The sequence below is a fragment of the Lissotriton helveticus genome, chromosome 11, assembly GCF_964261635.1.
Source record: "Lissotriton helveticus chromosome 11, aLisHel1.1, whole genome shotgun sequence".
In the NCBI taxonomy this organism is placed as follows: domain Eukaryota; kingdom Metazoa; phylum Chordata; class Amphibia; order Caudata; family Salamandridae; genus Lissotriton; species Lissotriton helveticus.
In genome coordinates this window covers 242,024,544-242,048,259 of record NC_136072.1, presented here as the reverse complement: position 1 = coordinate 242,048,259, position 23,716 = coordinate 242,024,544, and the positions used below count along the sequence as shown (strand labels likewise).

Here is a 23,716-nt window from a genome sequence, read left to right as displayed (position 1 = left end):
AAGGGAGCTTTTTTCAACGTAGTGACACTTTGAGTCCTGTCCCTTTGGTGAGTATGGCCACTCGCTATATTTTCGAGAAGAGTTGTGATGAACATATGTATTAATACTACATTTTTTTTAACAGAGGGGGAGAAGTAGTGTCTTGTGAGTTAGAGATGACAAGACGCTTTTGGTTCCTGATGGACTCCATAAAACGGTGACATAAGTGCGTGGGTGATAGAATTCATGACATCGAATGTTCAGTTAATGGCGACACACTGATGAGTAAAGACATGTAATACCAAGCTCCATGTGTGGCACGATTATTCGCATGTATCCGGCCTGGGTAGGACTCTACAGTCTTAATTCCTTAAACTGAAAACGCGAATAAAGTGATTCTTAAAAAAGACTATGCAGCACCTACTCTTCCCATATAAAGAGCACCCACAGTATTGCCCAAAAACGTGCTTATTTCGGTAAGATTTTTTTTTCTCCTAAAAACACAAAACATTTTTTTTAACAAAAAATATTAATTGCAAAATTAGAAAACATTAATCTCAAGCGCCACATTTCTCAGGAGAGTGAATTTCATTCTAAAATGCAAAATTACAAAGAAAATGGAAAAATGAACATTTGTGTCTCAAAATATAAGCAAGTAAGGCGACAGTATTAACTAGGTTGCTAATGAGAACTCTGTCAGTCTTAACAGGTGGTGTGTAGCCGTGGCAGTATTCGATATTCTGCAGGGAGCGTACGGTGCGCTATCCACTAGGATCATCTGCTGCTTGTGACGTGTCCAGTTGTCATTTGAAAGTCTTGTCTTCCCAGTGATATGAATGAATGTTTCTGCCATCTTGAAGCAGTACAAGACACCAGGCATTACAATAAGAATTATCAAATAACCAAAGGAAAAATCAAAACCTCCCGTTTTAAATGTACATTTTTTATAGAAGCTATTACTGGAGAACCACAATAGTAAACGCCCCTCAATGCTGGAAATAAAAACTAATGTACCCTTTTTTCCATTAAAAAATATTTATAAGCTGATGTCCTGGCTTTTTTTAGATTAAAACAAAGCTGTACTGTCTGCTTGCTCCACTGTACAAAATACGTGTCTCTGGTCGCTTTCCTTAGCCTTTGAAGTGGTGCACATTGTTTTGCCAAGGGGACATGAAGAGCCTAGCCGAGCTTGTCCGTCTTCTGTATCAATGACAGGTCTATTCTGCTTATGGTAGAGCAGACGAGCATTGTGTACTTCCGGATCGAGAGGCGGGGCTGCTTTGCCCAGTTGCTGACGCTGGCAACTGCCTCTCGGCTCCGTTCCTTATTTTCTAACCGGTGCTCCCTGCGGCGGCAGCAGCTCACGTCCTGCCTGCAGCGCCCACTTACCCCGCAGCACTATCAGCATCGTCTCCTTCTACTGCTGACGCGACACGATGGTGGCTAAGCAGAGGATACGGATGGCTAACGAGAAGCACAGCAAGAACATCACCCAACGCGGCAATGTAGCTAAGACCACGGTGAGCGCTCACCTGTCTGACGCTCCTTACTTGCACCTTTGGTGACGTAGCTCGTAAATCTGTTACATTCACCCTATGATCTGCAGGGGTAAAGGGCTGGGGGAATCCATCCATCTAAGGGCAGCCTCTACTCTGATCCCTATCTCTCAGGTGTGTCACTTTATTGTACTGAACCCATCTTAATATGGCATTGGGGTGTATCCCTTTTCGTTAAATGTCATTTTCTGATCCTGTGGGTCAAGTGAAACCCATTTGTCTGACGTATTCTTGTCAGTAAGCCCAAGTGCAGTTCTGTATACTGTCCGATGTCTGTTCCAGGGGCAGGGAGCTCCCTCCTTATGGATACACTACTAGACACTCCACTTCCCACCTTGAGCCTAAATGTACCCCCTGCTATTACCCGCCTCTAGTAAAAGTGTGCCTCCCGATGCTGGTACTTTGTGTCTTTCTTGGTCCGGTGTAGTCCATGTACTGACCACTCTTTCTCCTCTGGCAGAGGAATGCACAGGAGGAGAAGTCCTCGGTGGGACCCTGGCTCCTGGCGCTCTTCATTTTCGTGGTCTGCGGCTCAGGTGAGTTCTGTGGTGTTGATTGATGTGCAAAGCATTAAAGGAATACAAAACAAATATTTTCCTAAATACATGGCTCTGCCTGTAGGGACGTGGCCATCCTTTTACTCTGCATGTCAGCTCCCAGAAGGTTGCTTACTTCGATGCTGTATTGAATAAATGCTGTTCCCTGAGTATCAGGCATTCAGTTCAGTGGTTTCATTCTACCCAGGTTGTATCTCGGCGTACGTTTTCTGTTGCGGGGGTCCATAGTCACGCTCATTTCCCAGATTATGAACCTTGCCATATGTTGTTAAACTGGGCGAACGAATGGCCAGACCCTTTGTTATTTCATGGAGTTGATAGTTTTTGTTCAGGGTCGTGAATATACCTGTCTGGCCACACCCTAATTAACATATGTTGTTCCACGGAATACATTTATTGCCTAAACGTGGCGGATTCACCTTATCTATAGATATGATTTTCTTGAATGGTCCCCGAACTTGGTTTATTCGCCTTTTAATGTAACAAAGGCATTTTTCGCAAGTACTCGCAAAACTCGATGAAGTTATGGTATGTCTTTATGAGAGATGTGCGCACCTGGCAGGTATTTTCTTGGTGCCCGCCTCTCCACATGTTGTTATATTCCGTACGGCGCAGGTGTTGAACACGTTTTCCTCTGGGAGGCATTTCAATCCCAACGTTCTGCTTAGAGACACCTACTATATTTAATTAAAATCAGTATGCCAATTTAGTTGCTGTCGCAGTATTAATATGTGGATGTAGCCGAACTGTGGCTGACTTGTTGTAGATGGTGTGGCTAAAAGCATCACTTTTCATATGTGCTCATCCCTTTCATGCAGACGAACGCATCGATCACCTCAAAGGATTTGGCAGCAAACGCAACAAACTAGGAAGTCGTAATTCTATTGCTGTTAATGTCCTTGGTGGTTTTTGTTTGAAGAAAATGAACCATGGAGCAAGTTTATTTACATATAGTAACGGCGACCTGAAATTAGATTTTTCTCTCTTAAAAACTTGTAACAGAATCGATACGAAGGAAATGTGTGCTCCGCGAGTCACTTTTGTGATTTTAAATATTGTCTGTGAGAGGTGGCATATGCAGAGGTATGGCTTCTACTTTCATAAAACAACATATGGTACGGTCTTCATCTGGAAAGTGTTTGGTTTCTTCTTTTCCGTCTATAAACCTCTTGGTAGATGTTAGTATTTATGAACGACACATACGACCTAAACTGCATACTTTAGAATATAACTCGAATAATAAAATGCACGATTTCCGATTTTTTTGTGAATTAGTATCAATTATTGACTCGAGTTAATTTGAGCAGTGATATGTAACCTACAGGGTTAATGTGTTTATACTTAAGGATGTTTTTCATTTGGGAAATAAAGATCTGATGTTCGATTGTAAACGTAGCATGCACTGAAATATTTCAAGGTTTTTTCTATGATGCCTTGGAAGTGGGTTGTGAGAAAAATAGAAATGACATACTTTAAAACTGACTGATTTTCATTGAGATTATTTTTTTTGTTTTCTTTTTTGTTGTGGCCTAACTGGCTTTACCCAATAAATCCTTCTTCTCCATTTTTATTTCGGTTCATTGTATGCGCTTATGTTTTGTTTATTACAGTGGGCATACACGCTGTCACTGTTTCCGTTGGTTTGCAACATAAAAGTTACGTCTCGTGTGTTTTTTTTTTTTTTTTTTTTTTTTTAATGACTTTAATATTTATTCTTCCACCAACCCCATCTTCCGTTATCTCCAGAAGGAATTTTTATTTGGTGCACACACGTTCTTCATTTGATTGTAGTGACTACTTGCTCTCTGGCTAGAGGTGAATGTTGTCCAATCAATTTGTCTTGTCATTGATCCTTAAGTGCTGATGCAGGTGCAATTGCTTTCATTGTGCTTAGTCTCCATTTCGTGATTGTTTGTGGCTGATGTTACCAAATTGTAAAGGGCGTAATTCGGAAAAGGCTTGTCTGAAGAAGTTTTTCCCCATTTAGTTGCATTTTTGATTGAACAGCAGTTCAGGGTGGCTTCATGGTCTAAAAACTGCATTTTGAGCCTTTTCAAGTGCTAGCTAACATTCTCCAGGTTAAACGTTAGATGTGGATTCTATTTCAAGCCACCCTCACCTATTGCTGAATATGCAAAGCAAGCCTTTCAGTAGGTGTGGCCAGTACTGGTAACCCTGAGAAAGTCAGAGAAGAAAAAAATGGAATACATAAATGATTTATATGAGTAGCATACTAAGTGGACAGGCTAGACGTTCCACGCTGCACTTTTCTGCTGATATATATATATATATACACACACACATATCAATTCTGCGTGATTGTTGTCCTTCTGCTGGCATACTATTTTTATTATTTCTTCAGCTCTGTCATCTTTGTTGAACTTCTTGGCGTTTGAATCTATGTTTTACTATGCCACACACATACACCTCAAAGAAACCCTTTTCTTCTTTGAAATTAATGTTTGCTTATTGTGACTACAGATGTTATCAGCTTCTAAATGTATTTTCACTAAGACCTAGGCACAATTGCTTTCTTTGTCACAGGATTTTTGTTGTTGTTGTCATATGTCATATTTTTTTTCAGTTTTACATGTGTGGTGACTGATTTGCTTAGAATCACATGGCTGTTGTCAAGGAAAAAGGTCTTGCAAATTCAGACTTTTGGCTCTGCCATTGTCTTTTCGTTCATGCTGTACAGCTTGAGCATTGCCGCCTTTGGCACTAATTTGTACCCATGCTGTATAGCAGCGTGGCTGATCTGATAAGAACTATAAGGCACTCAGCGTAATGCCCCCCCAATAAAAAGCTCCAGAATGATTTGTGTCCACTTGCTAAATTAGTCACTAGACACAATGTATATCATTCATATTCATCCGCTGGGCAGCAGTTTTAATGGTCTAGCTGTATTTTACCTTATTATTAGAGCGTCCAATAAGAAGGCAAATTCCTGAAGTATGTCAAAGTTTCATCAGTTAAAGCGTTTGAAGTTGTTCAGGAACTTAACTGTAGTATTTCACAGCTTTTAATTTGCCTCTTTTTAGAAAGCTTCCATGATGTTTAGGTCCTTCCTACCTGAAGTTAGATCTTCGTATTTTAAATCCCGTTTATTAGCGTTTTAAATAAACAACAAATAACCTTACACGCAGAGAAATTCCCACCAAATTATGCTTGAGAGAAATTTTAATTACGCCAGAGTAATCGGAGTAATTTTGATAATTCTGCATTATTCTTTGATGTGCAGTTACCAATAATAACATGATTATGAAGGCACAAATAATTTGGAGGCAAACAAATCCACCTACAGGAGAGCTTGTAACAAGTGTGTGGCTGCTATACTCCATTTTCTTAGCGTGAAATGCATCATCGTGTCCAATTTTGAATCAAGGGTGCATTTTGTGCCTGCAACTAGTGCTAAAGGCTAGAAGTAAATTGAGGAAAATCCTAATCCAAGTACTCATTTAGCAAGTGTGAGCAGCTGTTTGCACTTCTATTGAGTTTAGCCCTACATATTAGTTTAAAATGTATCTTCTCATCCATTTTGGATGCAAGAGGACTTTTTTACGCTAAGAAAATAGTGATAGATACAAAATTACTCATGTCACCTAATTCAGTGAAATTTTGAGGTAAATCCATGTGATTACACTACATGCAATTACGTGAGTTACACCCACCCCAAGCCACCATGAGATTTAGGATGCAAGAAACGTGTGAGATAATTGGACGTTCAATCACAGTCTGCAAAAGGCTCATTACATACGTGTCTGAAGGAGTGTTCCATATATCATGATCATCTCTTCACCAATCCACGTTAGTAGTTGATTTGGCCTGATGCTCAATGCACGTCCTTTATAACAAACCCCTTTCCCATACAAAGACCAGGGGTGCCTTAGTACTCATTTGCCCCAGTCCAGAGTGCTTGGTCAGAAAAAAACCTATCTGCTCAAATTTCAAAGTAGTATCACCTGTGCCGCTCTTCAGAATCAGTCTTTGCACACAGTTGGCCAGAGTGCCTCAAAGTGCAGTTCGAGATTCAATTATCTTTCCTTAAACTTACCCCAGAGCCACACAACCGGAGGAAAATTTCATGTACACAAAGGCCCCCACAACTTGCAGTCATCAGGGGTGTTCCTTTGCAGGTGCTGGATTTTTATCAAACTGAGTGGTGCCTCGTGCAACCTTTGCAAGTATTTAACCAGATTAATTTATCTATGTATCTGCGAGACGCCCTACTCTCTAGTCTGCTGCACCTGCTCCACTGTGAATCCATCAGTTATTTTTTTCGTTTTTCTCATGATTTGCTCTATATAATGGGATTGGCTGAGTATACCATGTTGCCACCTTCCTTCTCACCCCTGCAGTGGTCATTACAGTCTTTAGATTAGGTTTTTAGGAGGGGCATGTATAAAACATCTACATTCAAGATTGCAGGTGATGTATGAGTTGTACGTATCTGTAGGCCTGACTACAATTGAATGCATGGATGACAAGCATACTATACTCAAACAGGTTGCCTTGAGTGATGAACACACATTCTAAAGGGTCAGACCCTTTAACTGCATACGTGTTCTGACATACAAAGTAAGAAGTTTCTATTGGTATTATAATACGTACAGGAGAGCTGTCTTTCAGCAGTCACTTAACGAAATCCACTGTCTCAATTCAGTCGACTGAGTCTGTTTCATTATCTTGGTACTATACTGTAATACAAATGACAATACTTTCATGGCTCTGCCAGAATCTCTGTCCTCCAAAATAACAGTTTGGTTACTATGCAGTTCAGAGTGTCGCCCAGTCTTATGTTGCATTTGTGCAGCCCAGTTGTAATGTAGCATATTGGGGCCCAACATAAAATGTATTTTGTACGTCAGATGACAGAATAAACACACCTGTCCATTTTGGAACCTAAAATCCTAAACACCAGTTGGCGAGCAATGTTGTTATTCCTGTCTCCTGAGAGATGCATCCTGCAATCCTAATTGTTTAAAGGGTCCAACGTCGAAGAAAACAAAATAGTAGACTCTGTATTAGTCTTGAATTATGCACCGTGATAGTTTACTGCACCTCAGATCTTGGCAATTGATAAACAGTCCCCTCTGAATCGTACAATAAACTGTAAGAATGGTCGAATAGAATCCTTGGGCCATTCTGAATGTCTGAAATTCTCTCCCTGGCATTTGATGTCTTTTAACATGGAGTCTAGTGTAAGATTTCTGAACCAGAGAGTAAAATGAATATACACGTCATCCTCTCATAGTGCACCTCCAACCATTAGGTAATTCAGAATCTGAGCATAAAGTTTGCAGAATTAGCGGGATTATAATAGGATATCTGATCATGGGTGATATATGCAATATGGGTCAGCAACACCGTTAAAGTGCCTACACAAAATAGAGTGGCGTTTGTCATCCCAATGTTTTTAGTTGTCAAAGTAATACAAAGGCCAGGTCCCTCATAGTTCCGACCATAAAGTCAAGGAGTGGCCCACATTACATATAATTTGAGTTTTTCACAGAAACTGCATGCCTTGCTCATATAACATGTGTAAAAGTACTTTTCAACTTAATTCCTAGCACACTAGGATGCACACCCCTCTAGTAGAGGAAGGATTACTAGCGAATTTCCTAACCCAATTTCCTCAGTTCATATGTGCACCCTCATTGCGTGTCCTTCTGTATTTTATTTGACATTTCTCACACTTAATATACTAAAATGTCCAGCTGCGTGAATGGGTAGGGTTTATTATTATTCTTTTTTAATTAATTTTTTTTAACTTAATTTTTTATTGCAGATTTGTAAAAGATCGGCATGGCCATTATTGAAAACATTACACAAATTGAGGAGAAGCAGAGCTTTATAACAGAGTAATAATTCTGTCTGTGTCCTTAGTTTCTGCAAGAGGCACCCGCTTAACATCATTTGTGCCCAAACTAATGCTGGCTGCAGTATCAAGGAGAAAAGGCATTCCTTCTGAACAACATGAGCGCATACTATTTGTGACTTCTTAATTTACTGTATCAACCAAACCGACCAAAACTACATTTTAAGTCAGGCCTATGAAGACACCTTTTTAAGGAACTGCAGTGAATTACAGTTTTTGCATTGTCCTATTCTCTGTATTATACAACACTTCTCATTTGGCATGGTATAATTTTTACTTGAATATGACAAGATAATTACGTCGGCAACAAAAAAGTTCCAACGTTGATGTATCTTGAAACCTTTGGTATGCGCTTAAAGAGTAACCTTCTTATAGCACTAAGAATTCCTTAATGGCATGCTATTAAACTTGTGGAATAATGCAGGTAGAAATTAAGCGAGCAATGAAGGGAGCTATTTAACACCAGCTTTGGCAAAGCCGTACATCTGGTGCTGGGTGGCAGGATTTTTGGCTTGGTTAGAACTTATTTTGTTTTGTCAGTTTTTTGCAAACCTTGATTGTTGGGGATGCTGCTTAGTCCTTTTCAATCCATTGTTGACAAGTAACAATATTTTTTTGGGTCTCAGAAAGCATAAATTGCCATAGTTCCTAGCACTCAAGGGAACGACTTTGTGAGTGGATGTGCTCATCGTGAAAGGGCAGAATGCAGTCACTCACAGTGAAGTTAGCCAAGTCTGAAGTGGGTTGACCTACAGCCGCATGCTGAATGCTGTAGTGCGCAGAAGGAATATTTGAATGACACATTAACAGACAAGTAGGTGAAGAGTGCTGGCTAAAATCCCCTGAAAATATATTATACACATCGTTTTCATCATATCAAAAGGTTTTGACTAACGCCAGACCGAAGAAGGGGGACTATATTCCGACATGAGGCTGATTCCTGGTGCAGCTTTTCTACATTTTGAAAAATCAATTTTGTCCTTTTATCTTAACAGGTCTGTATATATTTAAATGATTTTCTGTCAGTGAACTAACCCTTTCACTGATTTTACCACATTAAAATGCAGTGCTTTGGTGATTTCAATGTATGTGTACTAAAAGATAAAGTGAAGAAAAAGCAATGTCCTCAAATGTACCTGGTGGTAAGGATAAACATTGTAACAGGGATGGAATAACTTTTGGGTTTGCTACTGCTCAACTCTCCCTTTATTTTTCGTGCTATTGAAGTTGATTCTCTTTTGCTATTTGTTTCCAGATCTTTCATGTTCAATAAATCTGGAAAGATTAGGAACAATAACCTTTCGACTGAAACTTGTAAACTAATAAAGAAAGGCTGTTTTGAAATGAGCCATACTACGGTCATCAGTGTATATCAAAACAATTGTTAGTTATTTTTTTTCTGGAATTCCTGGAGTAGAACTTGGCCTGCATTTCCGAAAATGTACCTTGTTTTACTTCCCTGGGCTATTACTGTTGCAGTTCCTTTGATAAATAGTGTAGTTACCAAGTTTTACATACCAATATTCTATGCTTTAAAAAAGCAAATCTGGCCTCTAAAGTCCTAATGGTTTTTATGCCATTATGCACATAAGTCATGTCAAAACAGTAAAACTTTAACATTAATTGACAGCAAAACGACTAGACTACACACCCCTCAGCTAAAGAATGATATTAGTACACCAAAACCAATGGTTATGTATACGCTTAAGGGCACAATTGATTGTGTGCCTTCATCCCACAAGTATTTAGCAAGGTTTTTGCCCTGTCTGAAAGTTAGTTTATTCCAGTATTGGAACCTTCATAGATTTGCATGCTTGAATCATTCCCCGCCGTCGAGATGGCTGTCCCCAGTACCTTAGAAAAGTATGTCATGATAGACCTAGAAATAGAGGCCTTAGGCCTTTTGATTAACCGCATCGATGCGGTGCATTTTCCCGCTGTACGCGGCAATTTGAAAATTACCGCGTTACATGACGAGCTCAGCTCGTCATGAGCGTACGGCAGATTACGCTCATGACGAGCTGAGCTCGTCATCAGCCCGGAAGGGGTTAAGTGTCATATTATTTAAAAAAGGACAAAACTTAAGAGTCAACCAATCAGGTCACACCACCCTGTAGAACCGTCCTGAGTGAAGCTCCAGTCCCCCAAGTTTTTTACCGCACTTTGTGGTAGGGATTCTCAGCTGAAATCTGCTCTGTTTTCCTGTCAGAGCTTTTCAGAAGATTTTTTTCTTCAAAATTTACAGCTCTACTCTAAGACTCAGTGTATCTGTTGATTGGATGTCTCAAACAGACTTTTAATGTGTCAGACACACCTAAAAAGGGGCTCTTCAGGCCCTGTGGCCTGTAACTCTTGCAGGAAGCAGAGGCTATACAATAATGACCCTCCTCAGGACAGCATATATTGTTTTTATACTGCGCATAAGGCAAAAGACTGCAAAGTATGTCACACGTTTTCCTCTAAGACTTTGAAGGCCTTTGAGTAACGACTCCTCCTATGGCTGCAAAGTCTCAATTCCAGAGAAAATCCTGTCTCGGATGAGGCGAGTTTTCCTCCAAAATACCTCTCAAGCAAGTTATGGATAATTCTGCTGGTAATTTTTCTCACGAGCCACCAAAAAGTTGTCTAAAAAGTCCTCTCAGGCCTCTTATAAACATTGCAGCCAATCCAAGTCTCCTAAAAAAAAAAGTTCCTTTTCTTCAGGACGAAAGGGAAAAAAGGTGCCAAAATCCTACTCCAAGGGGCCTCAACACATCCCCTCAGGTGAAACACACATTCAAAAAACCTGCATCTGCTCCACTGATGGATGACTTGTTGACAGCATCTCTGTTGGTGAGAAAATCGTCAATGACAAGAACTGTCCCAGCAGCATCAACGGCATTTACCTCCAACACTGTCACAGAGTTGACAGCTGCGTCTTTGTTGTCGACCAGCCATAGACTTACATTGTCGACTATACGGATTACCTCGTCATCAACACTCCCTTGGAGGAACAAGATCTGTCAACAACACACCTGTCCTTGATAAAACCACAGTCAACAGTGCCTACCCTGTTGACAGCAATTTCCTCGTCGATGATTATACAGAAACCACCGCACATGTGGACTCCAACATCATCGACAACCTCCACGCCTACAGAAGAAATTGTATTTAAGCAGAGACTAGCTCAAAAAAGGATCATACCGGCTCATACATCTCCAAGTAAGCTGTCTGAACTGCTGCCTTCCCATCTACTGGATGGTTAGGACTATTAAGATGATAGCCTCTTTGGTGCAAGAGCATTATGCACCTCAAGGAGCACTACCAATACCCTCAACAATACCAAGAAAATATGCTATGCCTTCCATCAGAACTTGTATCAGGCTTACAATTCATTCTCTCAGATTAAAGGAAAAGGCTTCCTCCAACATCTACTGCTGTTCAGCACAGTCCAGCTACCACAGCTTCAGTGCCTGTTAAGCCACCAACTCCTCCAATATTTGCCTCCGCCTTCAACAGTAGTATTTTCTACACTATCGCAAAAGCAGGATCTCCACTCCTCTGATGAGTAAATTGAAGAAGGTGAACTCCATCACCGCCATGATGAGTGGGATGAGTGTGTTTTTCACAACCTCTTAGAGAAGTGACGTGTTTTGCATTGCATTTGCCTGCAAAACAAAATTACTGTTTCCTTTATGATTTTAAGGAACCTTTTTGGAAAAAGGGCAGGGCCATGGCCATCATTGATTATACTTGGAGGAAGGCGTTAAGGTTAGGCGCTCCCAGCCTCAGTACCAGCAGTATTGACACGACTCGATAAAAAGTACAAGGCCCCAGAGTACGCGATAGCCTGCCTGATGGGTCACCCTAAACCAGACTCCATCATTTCCCAGGGGGCACAGCGGAGATCTAGGATTCCCTCCAAACCCCTATCCACACCTCCAAGAGGATAAAGTACTCTATAACATCGGAAAGTGCTATTCAGCCATGTGAATGCTCCATAGTAAGAACGGAAAATTCCCTGGCTCTACTCGGCCAATGCGATAGGCAAATGTGGTCTGATATTGCGCAGTATCTGGACAGGCTTCCAGAGGACATCAAAGGGCAAGCAATAAAAAGTTTTGCTAGAGGGTGAGCGTACATCGTCAGATATAATAGATTGTGCCATGGACATTACTACCTCTGGAATCGGGTAGCTGGCTGGAGCAGTGGTAATATGCCGTCAAGGCTTGCTTAAGGCTACTACTTTCAGGCTAGAGGTCCAGACCAAAATATTAGATTTACCTTATGATGGAGAAGCTTTGTTTGGGGAATGCATTGACTCTGCTCTTCAAGCAATCAAAACGGACGCAGACATGACCAAGTCGTTGGGGAACTTACAATACAAAAATCTGTTCTTTCGTGGCACCCAAGGAAGAGGTCAACCATCTTATAGAGGGGGATACCAACAATACCCCCATGCCACATATTCCTCCACGAATCAATCATTTTGGTCCCAATACCATTTACAACAACGATCGTTAGCGGCCTACAACAGACCTGCCAGTGGAAAATCTGGATGACAAGGCAAGGACACTAGCCGCAAACTATTACTTTGTCCATGCACCGGCTACTTCCCTCACTTTTCCAACCAAGGTAGCAGGGAGAATAACCAACCCATCTGCACCATTGGAAACTCATAACCACAGACTAATGGATTCTAGATCTAGTTAAATTCAGACACAATTTGGAATCCATCCAAACACCTCAACCATCCAACCAAAAACATCTACACCTTCTCAGGTGGGATGTAAAACCATGCTCAAGAAGGTTGCTATAGAGGTTTCCCTTTTCTCAGAGAGGAAAAGTTTTCTTCTTAATCCACAGGAGGTTGGAGCAGTGGTGACCAATTCTGGATTTAAGAAACCTCCTCAAATACCTCAAGACAGTCATTCTACATGGTTAGATTGCAAGATGTATTGCAACTTCTCAACAGCGGGGTCACATGTTGTCCCTAGATCTTTAAGATTCATATTTCCATGTCCCCATCCTTCTAAAACAAATAGCATCTGTTACCATGCATGCAAAAAACAACGTGTGGCTTAACAACACAGTCAATACCACAACTGTGTCATTACCATGAGTTCCATCACAACGCACGTCATTAAAACGACTTGCTTTAGGAAGCGCTGGACTTATGGAAGAGTTTAAATTACTATTCCACCTCCAGTCGGTGTATCAAAAGGGAAGGTGTTGGACTTAAAATCCAACACAGCATTCCCTAAAGCAAGTTGTTGTAGTGACTTGCGTGGTAATGGAACTCGTGGTAACGTCGCAGTCGTGGTACTGGCTGCATTGTAAAGGCACTGCGATGTAATGCCTGCGTTGTAATAGATGTTTCTCATCTAAAACACAAGAAATGTTGTCAGGTTCATGGTAGCCACTATTTGTTCTGGGTGCTACCCTTCAATCACAATTTTCCCCCTCCGCATTTTTACGAAATGCCCGCACCTGTAGTGGCCTTTCTTAGGGAAAGACATGATGTCTTAGTTTCCTATCTCGATGGGTTGGTCAAGGCTTCCACCAACCAGTCTGCAAGGGTCCACCAGGGATTGCATACACCTATTCAATGAGCTAGTCTTCCGTCTCAATCCGGACAAATCAGTCCTTAAACCTTCGCAACGCATAACATTTCTAGGAGCCATGCTGGATACAACACTAAACGGAGCGTACCCCACAACGGAGAGGCAATGCAAGCTAATTACTTTGGTAAATAGTGCAAAAAAGGTCCCTTTCCGTTTTCCTTTACAAATCTCTCCTGGGTATGATGTCTTCCTGTTGTCATCTAATACCATACTGTCATCTGCACATGTGTCTGCTTCATGAAGCACTGGATATTCGATTGGCACAGGAACCTTCAACATAATACAAGTGACTCCACCTATTTCTAATTTCTAATTTAAAATACTTGTAAAGCGCATCATACACCTTGCGGTTTCTTGGCGCTGGGGGGATCGGCAACTGAGGTAAAAACAAAAAGACCAGGAAGAGAAGAAAGGGATATTTGAAGGGGTTTAAGTGGGGAAGGCTAGGCTGAAAAGGAACGTTTTCAGATCTTTGCGAAAGGGGAGATACTGAGTGGCAGAACGGAGGTGGTCAGGAAGTGAGTTCCAGAAGGTTGGAGCTAGGGTGGAGAAATTAGCCCCGCCCCACTTTTTGCGAGTGAAGCGAGGGATCTGGAGGAGGGACCTGGAGGAGGGACCTGGAGGAAGATCGAAGTTCTCTTGTGGGTACATAGGACTTGATTAATGAGGAGATGAAGGCAGGGGCAGAGCCCTGGCGGGCCTGGAAGACCATGCACCCGATCTTGAATAGGGCCCGTTCCTTTATGGGGAGCCAATGAAGCTCTCTAAGAAGGGGGGTGGAGTGGTGATAACGAGGGAGGCCGTACACAAGGCGGGCTGCTTGATTCTGGACGGTCTGGAGTCTACGCAAACTGTAAGCGGGGATACCGTGGTAAAGAGCGTTTGCGTAGTCCAATTTTGATATCACGAGTGCGGCCATAATGATCTTAAGTGCCTGGGGGGAAAAGAAGCGGGAGACAGTGCGGATAGTGCGGAGAGAAAGGAAACAGGAGGACACCACAGAGCTGATTTGTGAATGGAGAGTGAGTTGGCTGTTTATTTTGACACCAAGTGTTTTGACCGTGGTGGAGGGGGTCGGTGCAGAGCCAAGAGAAGGGGGCCAGAAGAAAGAGTTCCAGGGACTGGATGAACCACCGGTGAGAACCAGCTCGGTTTTATCCGGGTTCAGCTTAAGGTGGTTGTGGTTCATCCAGTCACTGATGAATGTCATGGTTGACTGGAAATTGGAGACCGAGAGAGGAGAAGGGGACAGATCAAAGATGAGCTGGAGGTCATCCGCGTAGTTATAGACGGTGACCTCCAGCTGCTGTAGTGCAAAGATGAGAGGAAAGATATAAAGGTTGAAAAGTAAGGGGGAGAGCGAGGATCCCTGGGGAACACCGCAAGTGACAGGGAGGGGAGTGGCCGTGAAGTCGCCTAACCGGACCGCCTGAGTGCGTTCCCTCAGAAAGGAGGAGAGCCAGATCAGAGCTGATCCCCCGATACCGGCCGCCTTGACACGGGTGAGTAGGATGGTGTGGTCCACCGTGTCAAAGGCGGCGGAAAGATCAAGGAGGACCAGTGCCTGGTGTTTATTTTCGTCCATACCCTTTCTGAGTTTGTCCAAGACTGAGACCACGACTGACTCGGTCGAATGCCTGGGACGAAACCCGGCTTGGCGGGAAGCCAGTCCCCCATTTGCCTCAACATGGGCGCTGAGCACCGCGGTAACATGGCGTTCCATCACCTTGCCCAGGAAGGGTAGCAGGGAGATGGGGCGATAGTTAGCCGAGGTAGAAGAGTCAGCGCCAGCTTTCTTCAGGATGGGCACTATGGTAGCTGCTTTAAGCGAATCGGGCACTACGCCCTGTGCCAGGGAACTGTTGAGGAAGGCAATGGGGGGGTCAGGGCAGCTGGAGTATATTTGCTGCAGGACTCGTGCTGGGCAGACGTCCGCGGGAGATCCCGACTTCACTTTAGGGAGTATCTCCAGAAAAGAGTCCTGCGTGAGGGGGGGGATAGAGGTAAGAAAGTGGGGGAGGGGAGGGGGCGGGATCGACGAAGACAGAGGAGGGTGGAGGGATATTAAGCTTGATGGTTGCTATTTTATCTAAGAAGTAGGTATTGAGCTGGTCGCAGAGAAGTTGGGAGGGAGGAATAATGGGCGAGGTTCGGTCTGAGAATGCCAGGTCATTCACTATCCCGAAGATTGCCCTGGGTTTGTTTCCGGCGGAAGTAATTTTGGACGAAAAGTAGGTGGACTTAGCAGCCAGGATTGCTGTTTTATATTTGTCCAGTGCTGATGAGAAGTGGGTTTTTAATAGGGGATCGTAATTTTTCCTCCATTGCCTTTCTGCCTGTCGGGCGCTCAGTTTGAGAGCTTTTAGGTGGTCGTTGAACCATCTATTAGAGTCCTTTGGTCGGCGGATGGAGATGCGGCGTAGGGGCGCCACAGAGTCGCAGCCATCCGCCAGCCAGGTGTTAATGGCCTTGGCTTGAGAGGTAGATGTTAAGCCAGTAAGAGTAGGAGTAGAGTCGCGGAGCATGGAGGACAAGGAGGGGTAATCCAATCTATTCCAGTTCCGTGCCCAGGTGTTTTTGGCATACGGAATTTTAGGCATCACGTTGCGGGGAATAGAGAAGGAAATAAGGGCATGGTCGGACCAAGGGCACGGCGAGACAGTGGCCGAGGCCACGGGGAGGTTGAGGGACCAGACCTGGTCCAATGTGTGCCCATGGGAGTGAGTGGGGACGGATATGTGCGACACGAAATTAAGGGTTGAGAGGCAATCTGTAAACTCTTTTGAGGCTGAGCACTCGTGTGGGTCAGAGGGCCAGTAATTGAAGTCAAACCGCTCACCGGGTGGACACAATCTGTAAACCTAGCAATCTATCTACCATTCTTAACTGAAGCCTTCTGTTTTAGTGATTACAACAGAAACTTATCTGCATGGGTGGGGAGCTAACCTTCCGGATCTTCAGGTCAGTGGCAAATAGCCACCTTCCCATCGGGGCCTTCAAATCAATTTAAGTTAAGGTCAGTACATCTTGCTTTTTAAACCTTCCTTCCCAGGATTCAGAAGTCCTCAGTGCTCGGACGGACGGACGGACAATACAATGACGATGTGCTACATAAACAAAGTGGCACCAGATCTCACCTGATGTCCCAGGAAGCTCAGCTAACCCGGAAATTGTCCATCCATCGCAAAATACATTTGTCTGCAGAACACACACACCCGGGAACCAGAACACCATAGTGGACCCCTTGAGCAGACTGAAAACATATCCAGCCACGAATGGGAACTGGACCAACACATGCTGGGTCAAATCTTCCTCCAGTGGGGCAAATCCGTCTTCACTACCCCTCTCCCACAGCGCAAAATGCCAATTCTTAGCAAGTTCGCATCATCATCTGGGGTCGTGGGGGTGTTTTTTCGATTGCATGGTACAGCATATTTGCCTACGCCTTTCCTCCAAATCATCTCCTTCCAAAACTCCTCAGGAAGATGAAGGCAGAGCCCTGCAAGATGATACTCATAGCCCTAGCTTGGCCGCGCAGCTTTGGTTAACGGAGCTTCTCATCCTTTCAGTGCAGAGTCACATTCAACTCAAGACGATCCCATTGCTCCCGATGATGAGCCAATCTCTTCAGTTATCGTCTGGGCTCCTGTGTTCCATGAATTTGGACATCTGAACATTCTTTTGGATTGCAGGGACATACTAGCCAGGGCAAGGGCAGACAGTACTTCCAAAACGTACCGCTTAAAGTGGAAAATGTTTTGCATATGGTGTTAAAGAGCTAAAGTACATCCCATCTCCTCTTCACCTGAAGAGATTTTACCTTCCCTTTTACACCTTACTCTGTCAGGCTTGATTCATGCGTCCATGAAGGTACATCTTGCAGCCGTTTCTCTCTTCAGGAGAGCACCCAAAGCACCATCCCTATGGTGTGTTAGGCTCATTCAGCAATTCCTCAAAAGACTATTCAGGACATTTCCACGGTGAGTCTCCCTCCTTTGCTGTGGCAGCTAAACCAGTACTTTCACAATTAATGAAATATCCCTTCGAGCTTATCCAAAAAGCGCATATAACATTTCTCTCCAGGAAGGTAGCTCTGCTCCTTGCCCTCACATCGGAAAGAAAAGTTAGCGAGATTCAGGCTTTCACCATCCAGGAACCATTCCTCCAGTTCAGAAACGATATAGTTATTCTTACCAGAAACCCTAAATTAATTCCGAAAGCCCCATTGGACTTCCATCTCAATGAGCGTGTGATTCTTAAATTGTTTTTTCCAAACCCTCAGACATCTGGTGAAGGAGCACTACACTCTCTGGATATAAAAAGTTTTATTTGAATGGAACTAAAAGTATTCTCAAATCCAACCAAGTCTTCGTATCTTTCAGCGCACCAAGAAAAGACTTCCATCTAACAAAACAGAGCATCTCTAGATGGATCTCTAGCGCCATTCTATTCTGTCACCAGAAGCAGGTCGACCTTCGAACTTAAAGGTGTGTTCTCATTCCACAAGTGCCATATCCATTTCCATGACACTGTTTGTGGGGTTGTCGTTACCAAATATCTGCAGAGCAGCAACCTAGAAGAGAGTACACACCTTCACGTGACTTTACTGTAAAGGAAACCCACAGAGTTGCTGCAGTGGGACAAGCAGTCCTAAAGCATCTTCTTAAATTCTTTTTTTTTTCACCCTCTGCTCAATTACACAGATTTTGCTTACTGCTTATGTGTGCATGTATTATATTTTGCATTCGATCATGTGTTGTATTTATACAAAAAGTGATTACTGCTCTCTACACTGTTTTAAAGCATGTGAATCTATGAATGCTCCAATACTTTAGTAATAAAGAAGTTACTTCCTTGTAACTGTAGTTCTCCAGTATTCGAATCTCTCATAAATTTCGAATGCAATCCACCCAACTCTCCTGAGAAGCTCACCTTTATTCCTCTCAGTACAGTGCTACATATGCGCACCAGCGCTTGCAAAATCTGAGGGCCTGGAGATTCTCTTAGGCAGGTTTTACAGGGTGGTGTGACCTGATTCGTTGACACTTAGGTTTGGTCCTTTTAAAATAATGACTAGGATATGTTACAAAATCAAAAGGACTAAGCTCTATTTCTATGTCTACTGTAACATTACTTTTCTAAAGTACCGGGGACTCCCATCTCGACGACGGGGAATGATTCAAGCATGTAAATCTATAAAAGATTCCAAAACTTGAGAACTACAGTTACAGGTAAGTAACGTATTTTCTTTCTATATTTTTTTTTTTGCTGGTGCGAGCCTTCTATATATACCCAGTTCAAGGATTTCTAGTGAGTGATATCTCTTGTCACCTAATGGCAATGATGCTGCTATGTGGTTGCTTTTTTCATTGATTTGTTTTAGAAACAAATGCACCTTTACACATTCCGTATGTAAATCTTGTACCATTTTTTGTTGTGGTCCACTTGACTTTAAATAAAACACTTATTACTTTTTTGGTTTGACTACTATATTTGGGTTAGTATAATTTCCTTAATCCATCCTAGTCTGAATTTTCCAGTGTTTATACATTCTACCGGGATAACCTGCTATATTTCATCTGAATTGCTGTGTCTCTTATTCTGCTGAACAAGCCATCTTTGGTGTATAAATTTTGGTTGGAACCATCTGCATAGACAGCAAGGTAGCACACTAGCACACTAAAGTGATTATAAACTTTCTAAATAAGAAAGAAGACTTTGTCTCGGGTGAGGACGGTTGCCACTTTGTTTTTGAATACTTTACATTTAGCGGGTTACGTTTGGTTACATCTGTGCAGAATATAGACGGTGTGCTGACATTACATGCAAAGGACGTACGCAAAATGTATGCTTAAATAATAAAAACCTGTCACTTTACTCTATATTTTAGCTTGGAATGCACCCCAGTGTCATTTTTCTTTTGATGCGAGGACTCATTTTGTGCTAAAAAAAAAAAAGTTTGAAAAGCCCAATTGTCACCCACAATTGTTTCTTGCATTCTGGTTTATCTTGTTATTCCAGAGCTGCTATTTTGCTTCGAAGGGTAGCACAATTATATGATATGGTGTAGTTTTGGGATTTAAGCGTCATACTAAATTCACTGAGCCACACCGGTGTAATTAAAATTTCGCCTGTATGCTGATCCACGACCTGTGGTTTAGAGACTTCACCTCTCTGCTGCGCAACTTCTTATGAGTTAGGCGTCCACTTCTCGTGTGGAATAAATGTAGACAAACAATGTATGATGGCGGGGTAGAGATGGCGGATCTCCAGGGGTACTATCAAGTCACACAACTGCTGGTAATCAATGACTGGTAAGTGGAACAACCCCGCTTTTCTGGCTGAATTGGCTCTAGTAAACTTGAGTAGAGTAAAGGGAATACTTTACAGAGTTCTCATCCCTACACACCTTCCTGAAGTGACCCGTGTGCTTGTCCTGACTTGGCGGGTGGCACTGAAGGCCAGAAGGTGGCATGATGCACTTACCCAACAGACCCCACTGTGGCACTATTGTCACCTTAGGCATTCCTTCCAGTCTACAGGGCTTTCAAGCATGGGACAACATGGGCATAGTGACACTAGGCAACACCTGGAAAGGAAACCATATCAGGTCTTTGTAGGACCATCAGACACCATGCACCCTCTCCAAGACTCAATTTCTCAGATATGTGCAAGTTAGAAACATTCTAGCTGTGTACCCAACAGACCTGAACACAACCCACTGGAGACCCAGCTACATAGGGGAAACTAGAGAAGGGTGGAGTATCGCGCATTTACCGTGTCATGTTAACAACCGCCCTGATGTCTTCACTCCTTTGAGGAAGAAATGAGAATCCTGGATCGGTCTCCTGAATGACACTGACTGGCAGATAGCCTGTATTGCCCCCGCAAGATAGCCACCATACTGATTTAGCTCAACTGCTTTCACTGTACCTATATCATTCCGGTAAAACTATGGTGAGCAGGAAAGGTACAGTCCCCCACCTGCTCATGCTGCTGTGGCTCAGACTACTTCCACATGACAAGGCTATGTCTCCTGATAATTCACTACTGGAAGTGAGTCATGGCCTCCCTCTTTCTGGTCCTGGGATATACACTCACACTGTTACCCAAAGAGGCCCTACTGGGAGTTCTAGATGATTTTGGTAATACGCGGGGGGAGGGTGGGGACGACACTTAATTGGGATGGCTACTACAGTGGCGAAAAGAGACATTGCCCATCGTTGGAGGCTGACTGACAATGGCTGAATTGAGAAAAGGTATAGGCTGGTGTGGCGCGCAAGAGGAAACCATCTACACGGCATGAGGCTGCCTTCGTAAACATGATTAAATATTGGGTAATAGGTGGACCACTTTGGACTGCGGGCCTTTACAGAGATCACCCTGCATGTATTCCTCTGCAGGCTGTCAAAGTGGGAGCAAAGGTATTGGCGGTCATTGGGGTTTGGAAAAAAAAATGTATGCACCATTTTGCACTCAAATAAACATTGGTTATAAAAAAGAAATTCGCCCGGTCTATTAATTGTAGTTTCCCCAGGCACATGTTAATCCTTTCTGCAGGTAAAAATCTTAGCCCTGATCAGAATTACATAAAGTAGTCTATTTTCATTGGAATGCAAAAATGGGCCCAAGTCCGTTCTTCCATTTGGTACGCAATTGCAGAGCAGGGCAGATGGCCTCTGCTTGGTTGAGGAGGAACAGTTTAGCACCTCACGTTTTACTGGGGTGCTTGAATCCCCTGACATTCTCACCCCAGCCGGTGTACCTAGCAAACAAACCCCCAAATTTGACTGTTAAAATGCTTGTTTAAGTATTCCACCACTGGTTCTAAATCGTTATTGGTGCCAGAGTTAGAATGGGGCTGAGCCTTGCAGTGTTGAGTCACAGCAGATGACAGCCCTCAGCAGAGGAACAGTAGTCTCCACACATTTTAAGTTTTATGGGCTATTGTGTGTTTTTTTTTTCTTGGTTCCCTGGTGGCAGTCAGTGGTCCCTCTTGGTGTACACTCTGGACCACCAGGACTGGATAGGTTTTTTTTGGGGCTGATTTATATAGCGCACATGGACCAGCCAGTATCATGGAGTTTTACATTACAACAGAGATTATCAGTATTTGGATTACATAGAAATGTGGTGGACGGGTTAATCATAAATTTGAGACAACATAGATTTTGTCGGAGTGAAAATGTATAGACCTAGCCTGTACACAGAGTATGGTAATTGGACTAGTACTTTGAGATGGGGAGGGATTAATAGAAAATGTGAAACAACGTAGATTTCCCAAGGTTCACCAACTTGTAGGAAGAAGTAATTTACTGTACTTGTTAACTAACTTACCCATTTTGTTAATTTGGCTCGCCAGTGTAAAAAAAAAAGCGGGTAATCCTCTGCCACCACACTAACAGATTGTGTAGAAAGGGCAGTGTTTTTCCTGTATGGTTGGTTTTACACGTTTAACGAAGCCCCCTTTCAGCAGTACAAGGCCCTGTCAATTGAAAGATGGATTATCTTCAGTGGGTTTAGAGATTCTCAAGGTCATGGAACAAAAATACATATGATCGGAAAAGTATGCGGGTGGTGTACATCTGAAGATTTCATCACAAACAAGTATGTTATCAAAAGTTTGGAGTTTCTTATTCGAGTCTTTTTGCTAAAAGACAATTGCGTTTGCCACAGAAAAGTACAAGTACTTATGTAGCATGTTGTAACGCTAGTGGTGCATGGTTGTATGTTGTTACAACGAATTCCGTTGCAACGCATGCCTTTACCAAGCATGTGTTACAACGGAATTTGTTTTCTACGTATAACCTTTACCACTAATATTCCTTTACCACGCATAGATTAACAACGTTTTTTGTTGTTAATTTATGCATGGTGAGGGCATATTCTTGTTAAAGGTTATACCTCTCCCCTTACACGCCCCCCAGCCTCCACTCCTTTTAATTACCCCTGCTCTTAACCCTTAAATTTTTTTTTTAATTACATTTTCCCTTACCTTTTTAACTGTCTCCCTCCATCTTTGTTGATTACGTTGGTCGTACGTCGTAAAGAGGAAGCGGAAGTTTATTTCCGTTTCCTCTCTAATGACGCTGATTGCTTGATCTTCGGCACTGCAGGTTAGTTTGGGTTTTTTTGGGGGAGGGAGACCCCCCACCCCCTTTTTTAATCCCACGCTTTTTTAGTTTTTGGGGGGAGACCCCCCCAAACCCCCTTTTTAATCCCACGCTTTTTTAGTTTTTGGGGGGAAACCCCCTTTTTAATCCCACGCTTTTTTAGTTTTAAGGGGAGACCCCCCAAACCCCCTTTTTTTTTTTTTACCACACATCTTTACTACGTATTTCGTAATAAAGGTATGCGTGGTAAAGCCTCTCGTTGTTACCACGCATGCGTTGTAATGCATGCGTGGTAAAGGTTTTCGTGGAAACGGCCGCGTTGTAGTGGCGTTTCCCGTGGTGCATGGGGTCAGCTGTATCACAAATGTATTTAACCACAAGAAATATGTGGTCCTAAAATATTTTTTGAATTTATGTATGTTTTCGTCGTTGAACTTGTTTATTATTGGCTTATAATTAAAGTGTAAGGATTGTGTTTATCTAACTTTATTTAAACTTTATTCTTTTTTAGAAGAGCTTTGGTCGAAACCGGAATGGCACAGATATTCATAAAATATGTTACTTTGTGGGCTAATGCTTGTCTGTTTTTTCCCTTACAGCAATTTTCCAGATCATTCAAAGTATCCGGATGGGCATGTGAAGCAGCAGATTGTAAAGATGTTTCCTTTCTCCTGTGAAAAGTAACGAACTGTTATTCAAGATGTTTGGTATCCAACCTGGTTTATACACGTAATCCTGCATTACAGCTTGTCCCAGACTGACTCTGTCCACGATCTCGTGACTCGTTCCATTGCCTCTTTCATACAAGTCATTCCAAGTGTCTTCACAGGTCATTCCAAGTTTTTTATTCATTGCCACAGTGCCTTGAAAAGCACCATTTGTATAATGCAATAAAGGTTGACATGCAGTAGTGGAGCTACTTATTCAATGAAATGTAAATTCATGTTTTATGTGGATATATCGTATTCTGTATGCAGTGTAGATACTTTGAAATTAAAACTGTCTTATGTAGGCCATACTTTGTGCATTC

General features: G+C 42.7%; 1 protein-coding gene across 1 annotated transcript; it reads left to right on the top strand.

Annotated features, from left to right (window-relative positions):
* The first annotated feature begins 1,243 nt into the window (after positions 1–1,243).
* SERP1 (stress associated endoplasmic reticulum protein 1) lies at positions 1,244–23,704 on the top strand. Its single transcript, XM_078668055.1, has 3 exons — positions 1,244–1,499; positions 1,996–2,071; positions 23,286–23,704. The coding sequence occupies exons 1-3, from the start codon at positions 1,416–1,418 to the stop codon at positions 23,324–23,326; spliced, it is 201 nt and encodes a 66-aa protein (XP_078524181.1). The 5' UTR covers positions 1,244–1,415; the 3' UTR covers positions 23,327–23,704.
* The last annotated feature ends 12 nt before the right edge of the window (positions 23,705–23,716 follow it).